At 56.3% G+C, this 12068-nt stretch overlaps 5 protein-coding genes across 5 annotated transcripts; 3 read left to right on the forward strand and 2 right to left on the reverse strand.

Moving 5' to 3' along the window:
* Positions 1-278: 278 nt before the first annotated feature.
* LTHEOB_2578 (Protein phosphatase 2c) lies at positions 279-1909 on the reverse strand (the record flags this gene model as incomplete). Its single annotated transcript, XM_035511405.1, has 2 exons — positions 279-1362; positions 1422-1909. The coding sequence occupies 2 exons, from the start codon at positions 1907-1909 to the stop codon at positions 279-281; spliced, it is 1572 nt and encodes a 523-aa protein (XP_035364287.1).
* Positions 1910-2421: 512 nt separating this feature from the next.
* On the reverse strand, positions 2422-3532 carry LTHEOB_2579 (Phytanoyl- dioxygenase; the record flags this gene model as incomplete). Its single annotated transcript, XM_035511406.1, has 3 exons — positions 2422-2548; positions 2608-3180; positions 3252-3532. The coding sequence occupies 3 exons, from the start codon at positions 3530-3532 to the stop codon at positions 2422-2424; spliced, it is 981 nt and encodes a 326-aa protein (XP_035364288.1).
* A 540-nt stretch (positions 3533-4072) lies between these two features.
* LTHEOB_2580 (Peptidase S9/S15) lies at positions 4073-5901 on the forward strand (the record flags this gene model as incomplete). The annotated part of the gene is made up of 2 exons (XM_035511408.1): positions 4073-5701; positions 5758-5901. 2 exons carry the CDS (start codon positions 4073-4075, stop codon positions 5899-5901), a joined length of 1773 nt encoding a protein of 590 aa, XP_035364289.1.
* Positions 5902-6444: 543 nt separating this feature from the next.
* Positions 6445-8289, forward strand: LTHEOB_2581 (MFS transporter; the record flags this gene model as incomplete). The annotated part of the gene is made up of 5 exons (XM_035511409.1): positions 6445-6580; positions 6646-6702; positions 6756-7084; positions 7139-7543; positions 7591-8289. 5 exons carry the CDS (start codon positions 6445-6447, stop codon positions 8287-8289), a joined length of 1626 nt encoding a protein of 541 aa, XP_035364290.1.
* A 1035-nt stretch (positions 8290-9324) lies between these two features.
* Positions 9325-11845, forward strand: LTHEOB_2582 (uncharacterized protein; the record flags this gene model as incomplete). Its single annotated transcript, XM_035511410.1, has 6 exons — positions 9325-9590; positions 9641-10067; positions 10119-10253; positions 10305-10429; positions 10478-10867; positions 10933-11845. 6 exons carry the CDS (start codon positions 9325-9327, stop codon positions 11843-11845), a joined length of 2256 nt encoding a protein of 751 aa, XP_035364291.1.
* Between the last annotated feature and the right edge of the window lie 223 nt (positions 11846-12068).

A 12068-nucleotide genomic window follows, 5' to 3' on the forward strand; every position in this document is an offset into this window, starting at 1 on the left:
TGTATTTGAAGCTTCTTCAGGAGTAATCATCGGTCGAAACAGCTGTTTGAGTCCAACGCGTTTCCAGAAGACTTCCGCAGAGCAGCAGTCCGAACTCAACCTTCGCGTCAAAGATCCGGTCATCTTTTCTACTTTTCCGTCCGACGAGAATCCCTCATACAGCAGCAGCAGCCAAACCAGCCCATCGTGCTCATAGAGTCTACGTCCAAACGCCGCCCACACATACATGACTTTCCCCCCCCCCTCATTTTTCAAAGTTATATCCTTCCAACTGCTTTTCAAACGTCTCCGAAGAATACGACCTGCACGGTGGTGTCGTCCCTGACGTTCCTGCTGATGGGCGGATAGGCGCTCATGACGCCGCAAAACAGGTTCCTGCGAGAGCCGCCAAAGGCGTTGCGGACGAGGTGGGTGGCGGCGTTGTCGTCCTCGACGACGAAGTACTCGGGGGTGGCGCGCCACTCGACGTAGCGGCCCTCGTCGAGCCACCAGTGCTCGTTGCGCTTGGGCGCCTTGTCCTTGAGCAGGCTCGGCGGCGTGCCGCGCAGGTTGTTGGCCTTCTTGGCGGCGATCCAGCGCGCGACGCACTCGACGGCGTCTTCGTTGGAGATGTGGTCCCAGAAGCCGTCGCTGGCGAGGATGAGGAAGTCGCCGCGCTGCGGTTGCTGCGGTTGCTGCTGCTGGTTGTTGGCACCACCTCCGGTTGATGTTGATCCCGCCTTGACGCCGACGTTGATGCGGGTTTCTTCGATGACGGGCTCGGCGGTCAGGTAGGGAGGCGTCCTGGAGTTGGGCCGCGGGCCAGACGACCAGTACCGCTGCTGGGCCTCGGTGATGTCGCTCTCGCGCCACTTCCAACGGTGGTCACCGAAGGCACGTGTCACGGCCAGGCCGAGTATGCGGCCGGATTCGCGGTTGATCATGGTCTCCTCCTCGCCCGGGTGGGCGGCCGTCAGGCGAGCGTACTCGTCGTCGTTCTTGCCGGTCTGGTCCTTGGAGAGCGGGACGGCCGTGTACTTTGGCTTTGCGCTGTCGGCGTCGACGCGGCCCAGCACGGCGCGCGAGTCACCGGTGCAGGCGACACGGAGAGTGGTGGAGCGGGGGTCGTAGGCGGCGAGCAAGGCGCATGATCCGGCAATGGCGGGGGCGATGGCGGAGAGGACCTCCGCGGAGCCAGGTTGGGCGTCGGGACCGTTCATGGCGGCGAGGGCGGCGGCGTTTATGCTGTCGTCGACGGAAATGAAGGCCTTGATGATGGCGGATGAGATCTCTGGCGAGGGTGCGTTTGCAGGGAGCTCCTCCAGGTGATCTGATACCATGGATATAAGGTTTTCTCTCAGGAGGACCGAGGTGGCCCAGCCTCTAATTGTAAAGTTCAGCAATCTGCTAAAGAGTCCACAATTAAGAAGAGTGATACTTACGCATGTCCGTCAAAGACGCCCCAGAAGGTCCACTGGCTCCTTCCAGGTCCTACTTGGGTGCCCACGACGAACTCGTCTTCGACGGGGCTGTTGCTGGGCACGCGGACGACGTCGCAGCGTCCGCGCTGCCCATTTCCGGCGTCGAAGAGCTTCGAGCTCTGTTCGCGACGTAACACCTCGTTCGCGTCGGCGAGGTTGAGTGCACGGACGGGGCTTTGGATGTTGCTGCTGCCGCCGTCCTTCTTCAGGGAGCTGATCTGTGGCACAAAGATCGCAGCATTCTCTTCTTTGAACGCGGTGGGCTGGAGGAGGTATGCTGCCGCGCCCGTCACCGCAGCCGCGCCGCCTACGATGGTAGCCACGGGGCTGACACGAGCGTAGCGGACCGTCGAGGGCGGGCGGGGGAAGCAGAGGCGGCGAGAAAGGGTGGGAGAGCGTGAACTTACCGCCCCGAGGATCTTCTTGAGAGATTGATTGTTGAGCGGCATCGTGGACGGTGAATTCTTGGTCAGCGATGCTCGTGGAGGTTGGTGGAAGGTTGGTGGAGCGGGTGCTTTGGGTTAATAGCTCCAAGTCAGTGGTTGCAGGGAGAGCTCTGTGACTGACTCGTAGATTCCCCAGAAGGTGATAAGAACTCGACTTTGCTGAAACTTTTGACCAAAAGTAAAACACCTTAATTATATCGTTAACTTCAGTCACTTCCGAACATGCGCTACCTATATAGGAAAAAGTGACACGCCATTCGCGGTGCACAGAGAGCTCAATTATGGTTTTGCACCCCACCATATCACATCATTTGTGAACGAGAAAAAATAATGCGGGTTTATTCTTTATGATAAACTTCTAACGCAGTGTTAATTAACCTGGGTTCCGGTCCTTGTGATAGCAGCATTAATGTGGCGGGTCTTCACTCATTCACGCTCATATCTGAAAGATAAAATACAAAGCATGGCAGTTCGTGATCGATCTTCCATTGAACTAAATAGTCACTAAATCACAATCAGTAGGCCTTCACTGCCGCAAGCTGCAGGATCCGGTCTGTGATCTCGGGCGGATCGATAGGCGCCGACCTGTCCAACGAATCTACTTTTCCATTCCTCATAGGCGGGCCCTGCTTGCGGATGTTGCTGCAAGTAACACAACAAGTCAGTCATTCGTCCGTACGATTCGGAAGTCATTAACTCACCAATGCGGCCAATGCGTCGTCCCTTGATGAGTCTTGAACATCTGGGCCTTCAGCTCCAGGTCCTCTTTCTTCGCAAACTTTGCGGGCGTCATGCAGATGTACTGGGCCGAGCGGATGACGTCGCCCTCGGGGTGTTTGGCGTAGTGCATAGTCCTGCTGTCCCAAAGCACGAAGTCGCCCGGGTCCAAGCACGTCTTGATGAGCTCGCAGCCGCGGTCCTCGAACCACTTGACGTCCTCCTCGGTGAAGATGAACAGGTCTTTGAAGTCCTCCTCGGGCGGCGGCGCGTCCTCGTGTGCTGCCTGCTGGCGCGTTTCGCGGAAGAAAGTGTCGAAGAGCTTGGAGGAGCCCTTCATGAGCATGAGGCCGCCGTCCTGCGGCCCGTTGGGGGCGTAGTTGAGGAGGCCTTGCACGCACTGCATGCCCTTGCGTTGCGGGTTCTGGTCGCAGTGCGGCCATGGCGACCAGGTCAGGTCCTTTTGCTTCGGAAGCGTGATGTTCATACCGTCGAAGGAGCAAAGCAGCTCGTCGGTGCCCCAGAGGTCGGTGAAGATCTGCTGGATCTTGGGTTCCCTGGTTGTTCTTGTCAACTAAATGGTCCTCACGAGTGTGTCGAAAGGTAAACTTGCGTTCGCGCCTCCCACATGAACTTCTCGTGTGTGACCGAGTAGGCAAAGTACATGCCGCCCTTGAAGCTGACAGGTAGATGGTCCTGAGTCCAGGTGCTCTTGTCATTGGGGTCGAAGCCGAGTCCGAACGACTGGAGCCACTCGATCTGCTTCTGGCGGTAGTACTCGGCCTTTTCGGGGGTGATTACGTTTTTGATGATGGCGATTCCATCTCGGTGGAAGTCATCGCGCCAATCGCCGTAAGCCGTGCCGTCGTGCTCGAGTAGATTCTTTGACGAGTAATCGTAGCTGCCCATGTTCGAATCTTTGGTGCGGAGATGAATGATATGCAGAAGTAAAGGGGATCGGTGGTTGGAGCTGGAAATGGAGGTGGTCTTCGGAATCGAATAAATACTGCATCACCAACTTTGCTCATGCTCAACGCACTTCCGTAGGGACTGTGGGTCTTCCGTAGGGATTGCGGGTGTGGAGCAGGGTTCCCAGGCCAAAACGCGTAGAGCCATTGCGGGGTGCGCTGTCGATCCCCCACAGTCCCGCGCTCTTTCCGCAACCACATCAGCCACAGTTCCCACGGCAGTGCGGGCGCCGACCCTGGAAATCCATCCCGACTCGGCACAATGCGCTTCCGAGCATTGCTGAGCCTCTCCACAGCCCGGAAACGTGGGATGTGTTCAAATGTTCTCCAGAATCCGTGATTTCGTTTTTTGACTTACCATTCCCTCTTACTTTGCTCTTTCCAGACCCCCCAAGCTTCTTGTCCCTTTTTCGGCAGCAAAAAAAAAAAAAAGAAAGAGCTTAGGAAAAAGAAAAGAAAAGCCGAACCAGAAAACACCGTCATGCCCATCCCCATCCAAATCGCCTACAAACCAATCGGCCTGCCCGAGGTGGGCCAAAACAACTACCAAGGCTTCAATCCGGGAAAGACCGAAGTGCTCCCTGCAGGCTGGCAGCTGGCACCAGACACACGGCCACTCACGACGCCCATCCGCATCGACCACGACGTCGAGATCGTGGTGCGCGACGGATGCCGCCTCTACGTCGACGTGTACCGGCCGGCCGACGCACCGGAAAAAGTGCCCGCCATCCTGGCCTGGTCGTGCTACGGCAAGAAGTACTCTGCGCTGTCGATGCTACCCATGACCGTGTGGCACTGCTGCGTGCGGCGGGCTGACCTGTCGGGCCTCGAAAAGTTCGAAGGGCTCGACCCGGCGCGGTGGTGCGCCAAGGGGTACGCCCTGGTCAGCGTCGACGGCCGCGGCACGGGCAACTCGGACGGCCAGATCCCCGTCATGGGCAGCCAGGACGCCGAGGACGGCTACGACGTCGTAGAGGCCGTCGCGCGGCTGGACTGGTGCAACGGCGCCGTCGGCATGGCTGGCAACAGCGCCCTCGCCATCAGCCAGTGGTTCGTCGCCGCCCTGAACCCGCCTAGCCTGAAGGCTATCGCGCCGTGGGAGGGAATGGGTGATCTCTTCCGCGAGCAGTTCGTGCGCGGCGGCATCTTCAGCATGAGCAACTTTGACCTCATCACCAAGGAGATCATCAAGGGCGGCTCCGGCGTTGAGGACTTCGCCGAGATGTATCGCCGGTGCCCAACCGCCAATGTGTACTGGAAGGACAAGCGCATCGATATGACCAAGATCCGGACTCCGGCGTTTATTTGCGGCAGCGACGTCTCTGGCATCCACACCATGGGGAGCGTCCGCGCGTGGCTGGAGATGCCCGATGAGCGGAAGTGGCTCAAGTGGAGCCCCTACCAGGAGTGGTTCGAGCTCTACAGCGTGCACGAGAGCAATGAGGAATTGGCTGTGTTCTTCGACCGTTACCTCAAGGGCTTGGAAAATGGATGGGAGAAGACGCCAAAGGTGCGGTGGTCGGTGCTGCAGTTCGGTGACAGGAAAGCCATCGATGATATCGTCCTTGACGACTATCCTGTCCCGAACACGGAATACCGCGAACTGTATCTTCAGAGTGGTGGTAAGCTAGGCAGTGAGCAACAGAAGGAGGCAGCGGTACAAGAGTACAATTCCGAGAAGTTCGGCAGTGTGGCCGAGTTCGACTACACCTTCACCGAGCGCGCAAGGCTGCTTGGTCTCCCGAAGGCCGAGCTACACATGTCATGTCCAGATAAGGATGATATGTGTGTGTTTGTCATCATTCGGAAAAAAGACAAGGATGGCAACGTCTTGATGCATCTCAACTTCCCGGTAGAGGCCACACCGGTCAAGTGTATTGACGAGATTCCCGAGAAACAGCGTGCCAGCTTGAACCTACACCAAGGCAGTGTAGGGCAGCTGAGGGCTTCTCACCGGAAGATCGACGAGAGTAAAAGCATTCACCCGCAATTCCCCTTTCATCCACATGAAGTCGAGGAGAAGATCCCGCCTGGAGAGATTGTCAAGCTGGAGATCGGCATCTGGAATGTGAGCATAGATTTTGAGGCGGGCGAGTCAGTGAATATTGCAGTAAGTACTCACCAAAATTATTGCAAAGGAGTTACGCTAACGCCGCATAATCGCAGGTGGGTGGACAATACCCCAGCCTGGCAGAGTTCAAGTCATATTCTGCTCCAAGGCCAGAACATGAGAAGAACAAGGGAGCGCACAGAATTCACTTGGGTCCGGAGCACCCGAGCAAAGTCATTTTGCCCTTCGTGAAAGTGTGAATGTCTAGACAGTTTTGGTAGTAAATATCTCTGATGAAGTTGATTAGCGCCTCTGAGGTACCTCTAAAGTGAAGCGCATTGGTTGGGCGTAACTCCAGAACCTACTCCATGTGGTTAGACAGAAGAAGACCCTGTATAACCCCATCGAGCATGAATATCAATATCGAGAGCACCGTACTCACCTCGGCGCCAGCCTCTTTCCGACGTGGAAGTTGCCGTGCGGTTGCTTTCCGAGGCTTGGTGGACTGGGCGCCACAGCTACTCCACCAAGTCTGGGCCAATCCAGCGCCTGCCCACAGATCCCGCCCCCGCAATTCCACTGAGCCACCCCCAAAACAACAACACAATCTGGGGAACAGCCACGCCTCCACGTCCGGCCAATCGTCTAGTAGCGGTAGTAATGCCGGCATTAAGAAGTTGCAGAGGCGAGGTACCATATAACCCCCTCTCCCAGAGCGATCATCGTCTTGTTGACACCAACCTCGCCTTACTGCTTTCCATTCACCTCTTTCCTTACCACGAGATAAACGCCATTCCATCAACATGGATGACTCGAAGAAAAGCGCCGTGGAACACCGCGAAATTGTCGACAGCTACACCAAGCCGAAGGAAGTCTCAGATGTGACGGGCACGGTCAGGTTGGCAGAGGAGTCTGCAACGTGCCTAATTCCAACACCGAGTTCGGATCCACGTGGTTAGAGTTTCGATGACCCGAAAGGCTGTAAGCGACCTGATGAGAAGTAGATCCGTTGAACCTGTCTCCATGGCGCAAGTTCATCTTCGTCATGCTGGTCTCCGTCTGTGAGTGCCCTTCGCCCCAGTGTCCACGGGTATACGGCTGATGAATCCGACAGTCTCCTCCATCGGCTTATCTATGGTATCCGGATTTGGCGGCTTGCTCAGCTTCTACATCCCTGGCTACTCTGCTGCCGGTGCCGACTATGCAGACATTACCGCTCTGATGACTTACCCTTCAATGTTCATGGGGATTGGAAACATCATCTCTGTCCCTATCGCTCTGGCGATTGGTCGACGTCCTGTTTTCATGTTCTCCACCCTTTTGCTCATCTTCTCAGCTGTGTTGTGTGCGTTTGCGAAGGATTATACCTGGCACTTCTCAGCACGGCTCGTTCTCGGGCTGGCGGCCGGTCAAAGTGAGGCGCTCGTTCCTCTTATGGTCCAGGTATGAAAATCGATAAGAGATGCCAACCTTGATGAAACTGACGGACGTCAACAGGAAATCCACTTTCTTCACGAGAGAAGTCACACGCTGATGCTGCAGTCGGCAACTCAAACCATCCTCAGCGCTGTCCTCGTTCTCTGCGCATCGCCTATTGCTGGTGCCATAACTCCGCGATACTGGTACATCCTGGGGGCAGGAGTGACAGTGCTCCAGTTCATCCTGTCGATATTCTTCGTTCCGGAGACGAGGTACGAGCGGCCTCTCAGCGCCTACCAAGCAAATGATATGGTGCAATGGACATCGGCAAGTGGAGATGGATCAGGAGAAGTGCTCGCTCCAGTCACAACATCGACACGGCCTCCGCTCGACCTGATCAACCATCAACCCCGTACTGTACTTTCTGATATGCGGCTCTTCGTCGGGCCTGCAGATTGGAAGCAGGCGTACTACACGCTGAAGGTCAGTGCCGCTCATTCTTATACCAGCAGTAACTGACGCATATACAGGCGATGGTGCAAGTGCTCTTCTTCCCGAACGTCTTCTGGGCCTTTTGCCTCAACGGGTTGACGATCGGAGTCAACATCGCCATCGGAACGACGTACGCAGCAGTGATCGAAGCGCCGCCATACAACTGGTCATCGTCGGCGGCATCGTACGTCAACGCGGGGCAGATCGTGACGGCGCTGGTGGCACTTCCAGCGCTGGGCACGGGATCGGACAAGATAATCAAGTGGCGGGCGCGGCGTAACGGCGGCATCCATGAGCCAGAGAACCGGCTGCTTCCGCTGGTGGTGCCCGTGTGCGTGGGGGTGCTCGCGGCCACCATCTACGGCGAGGCGTGCCAGCACCCGGACCGCTACCACTGGTTCGCCCTCGTCTTCGCCAACGCCGCCTACTACTTCTGCTTCGTCGGCGCCAACATTGCTGCCATCACGTACCTGCTCGACTCATACCCGGCAAGGGGAGGCCCGCTGCTGGTCGTCATTTGCGCGTTGCGCGGCTTCGTTAGCTTCGGGACGAGCTACGGCGTAGCCAAGTTCATTGAGACGGATGGGTATGACGGCTCGTTCGGGACATACGCCGGGTTGACGGCCGTGTTTGGCGTGCTGGGCATCGTTGTTTTCTTCACGGGCAAGCGTATTCGGGCGTTTACTGGTAAATGGGCGCAGGCTGCCGACCCCACGAAGCCGACCATGTGTCATTGAGAAGGAAAGGGTTGTGAAGGGTCGCGCCTTCCCTGATTGAGCTAGTTAGCTGTGCCTTCCCTTCGTTCATACCGCAACTCAACGCCTATCATGTTCCCGTCAATAGACTTCCCGATGCATTTAGCTCCGAGGACCCACCAACACGTTGTCGAATCGGCTATGTGATGAGTGTTGATAGCCCGTGCGGGGAGGGGTACGCGGATAGATTCCCCGCTTCCCCAGATTCTACCCCCCACATTCCGATGCATATACCTAGGCCCCCGCAGTTCCACTCCTCTCCACACTCTCTTTCCGAAGCACAACGACCAACCGGCACGAACCCATTGCAAAGCATACCACACAGATGCATTCCTGCCCTTTCTGCAACAGGACCTACGAACGCGCTGACCATCTCAGCCGTCATGTAAATTCTCGTCAGTTTAACTATGCCCAAGCAGTTTCATCTCTGGCTCACTATCTACCAGATCAGAATGCGCGCACTTTCCGATGTCCTGAATGCTCCAAAGGCTTTAATCGACGGTAATCTAAACTGGCCGTTTCCGATGATCGGCGCCGGGTTTCTGACGCGCCCCAGGGATATTCTGCAACGACACCAGGCCGCTCACGCCAAAAATGCCTTGGAAGGCAAACCTCCCCAAAGAAGGCGAGTTGACCGTGTAAGCAGAGCTTGCGAGCCTTGTGCTGCAGCAAAAGCAAAGTGTGACGAGGAAAGACCCTGCAAGGTAAGTCTCAAAATAGCCACGTGAATGGTGAAACTGATGACTGTAGCGTTGTCGAATTCAAAATGAAAAATGCGTAGACAGGCAGTCTTCATTTTGCTTCAGCAGCGCTGCGCCGGAGAACGAGTCAGCCGGTCTCCCTAGTCCTCAATCCACTTGCGAGCTCTCGACGCCAGCATTAACCGATCAACGGCGACAGAGCCAATGCTCCACCATCTTACCAAATGAAAGCTTTTCACCACCAGCGAATATAAGCTCTGTGACTGAACTGCCCATTCCCAATGCTTCAGTGGGCCTGCCCAACTACTTCGATCACATGATGGCGCCTGAGGCACACAGGATGGACATTTTGCCCCCACCGCATTTGCCTTACGATGTTCTAGACTTCATGCAGACCACGGATCTTGTGCTTGACGATATCGAAACCCTGGAATTCGACTTCGATGCCGGTTTTCCTTCCTTCTTCGAGGGTCTCGAGACCGCCGAGACGAGACAGCAGACAGACCAGAATGACGGGCCCGAAATAGGCCAAGATGCTGAAGAGACAGCTTCGCGGCGCGAGGCTTTCGAAAGATCTCCTTGGTATGTACACACTAAAGCTGGACTTTACTGTTCGGCTCTGATAGTTTTAGGTTTTGGAAACCATCATCCGCCCAGAATGCATTCAGTGATCATCCGCGAATGCCCCTCGAGAGCGACAACGTCGACGTTGCTGCATCTCCCCACTGGCCCTATTCCGTCGATCTTATCATCCAGGATAAACTCAGCCAGCAGACCAGGGATCGAATCCTTCAGCTCGTGATCCAGACCGTCGGATCAAAAGTATCTATTCCATCGTTCCCGTCCGCCAAATTCTTGGATATCTTGATCAAGAATGGAATAGCAAAGAAATTGGAGACCGACGCTTGGATCCATCCGCATACTCATGTTTCCCAGACCACGAGGGCAGAGCTTCTCACTGCCCTTATTGCAGCTGGATGTGTCTGCTTTGGTATCATGGCTGTCGGTAAAACAGGGGGTTTGCTTCAGGAAATAGTCAGGGTGGCCCTAAGTAATTTAGTGAGTCCAAAGTACAACTTCTAGTACTCGCAGGCTTGCTGACTTCGTTAGGTTGAGAAGGACAACAGCGTCCTTCGGGACTTACAGTATCTTCAAGCCTACATGATATGGATTGATATCGGCATTTGGTGCGGCTATAAGAGACAGATGGAGATTGCCGAAAGCAACTTGCAACCTCTTTGCACGGTCCGTTGCCTCCATAAATCATTACTGCATGTACTAATCATTGGATATCAGGCTTTGAGAAAGGCCGGCGCATTCAACAAGTCTTTCTACAAACGTATCATCCCATCACCCGACGATGATGATGCCACGCTGGAACAAAAGTGGAGGCAATGGGTGGAACAAGAATCGTACAAACGGTCAGTGGTCTAGGATTAGATCCAACCATCTTACTGACCGGTGCACAGGCTCGTCTACCATTTATTCGAACACGACATTCTGGTAGCATTTACTATGACCCGCAATCCACTGACCTCCTATTCAGAGTTCAGTGTCCCGTTTCCCGCGGAAAGAGATATCTGGCTCGCGCCGTCCCCGTCTGCCTGGAGAGCCATTCACCTCTCTAAAGTCCGGGCCCCTGACCCGGTCTTCAACTCACTAAGAGACATCCTCATAAAGCCCGACCGCCTCAACACCCTATCCGGCGATGCCGACTTCGACAGGGCGACCTCAATCTTCGTCCACGGTGTCGGGGCAATGGTCTGGGACTACCGGAAACAAGCATCCATCACGCAAGAGAGCTCATCCCACGACGATCCCACCGCCCACCTCTGGCTCCAAAGCCGGCGGCAAGAGCTGTACGTCTCAACAATACTCTCTTCTCCCACACTTCTCGACTGACCCCCTCTCCCCTTCCCCACAGCTCCACCCTCCTCCAAACCCTCCAAACCACCCACCCCCGCGCCCCCGCCGTCCTCACCCTCCTCGCCGAGTTCCTCCAAATGCACCTGCACGCCTCGCTCGACGACATGCAGCGCTTCGCCGGCAAGTACGGCGAGGCCGAGGCGCGCCGCGCGTGCGCGAGTATGCTCGTCAACAATAACAACAACGATCCCAACTCCTCCAACTCCGACTTCTCATCATCATCATGGCCCACCACGCGCGCCTCCCGCACCGCCGTCTGGCACGCCGGCCAGGTCCTCCGCGCCGCCCGCAGCGTCCCGCCGTACCAGCTGCGCGGCGCCGATGCCATCGCCGTCTACTACGCCGCCCTGACGCTGTGGGTGTGGGCCGTGCTGAGGGAGAGGATGACGGCATCGGCGGGGGCGGTGACGACGACGATGACGGACGGGACTGGTGGTGGTCGTGGTGGTGGGGTGGTGCATAGCATGCATACAGACCTCGTAGTAGGTGGCAGCGCGGGTGCCGCGGGTGCCGCGGACAGCGTGGGCGCGCATGGTACGGTCCCGGTGCGGCTGGATGGCGCCAAGGGCCGGGAGCAGGAGGCGTTTCTGGCGCACGGCGTCGGGACGCCGGTGCTGGGCTTCGACTGGCATCGAGAACGTGCAGGAGAGGAGGAGGAGGCTGACGGGAGAACACGGCGGCTGCGGCGGCGGCAGCAGCAGCAGCAGCAGCAGCAGGAACAGGAACAGGAAGAAGGTGGGAGTAGCAGTCGTGACGGAAGAGGAGGATTTGTCGAGATCCAGCCAAGCCAGGTCATGCGTGTGGGCGCGCAGGTGCTGGAGGGCAATTATCCGAATTCAGGGAAGGATGAGTTGCCGCCCATGATTATGAGCCTGCGGAATCTGATGAGGGATTTGGGGAGGTCTCCGTGAGGATCAGCGGGTTTGTGGAGTCAGATGGAGACCACTAACGTTCTATTTCACGTGAGATCACTTGCAATGTAGACTTCGTAGAAGATGTAAGACGGAACAATCGACAGCGGGGATAACGAAGAAAGAATAGCATGATCGCATTTTATCCAACAAGCAAGCGTGTGGTATCTCGTGTGCCTCCAAAGTCATTGGGAAGAAAAAGAAAGATGAAGGACTAAGAATA

The sequence above is a fragment of the Lasiodiplodia theobromae genome (assembly GCF_012971845.1).
Source record: "Lasiodiplodia theobromae strain AM2As chromosome Unknown scaffold_6, whole genome shotgun sequence".
Taxonomy (NCBI): Eukaryota; Fungi; Ascomycota; class Dothideomycetes; order Botryosphaeriales; family Botryosphaeriaceae; genus Lasiodiplodia; species Lasiodiplodia theobromae.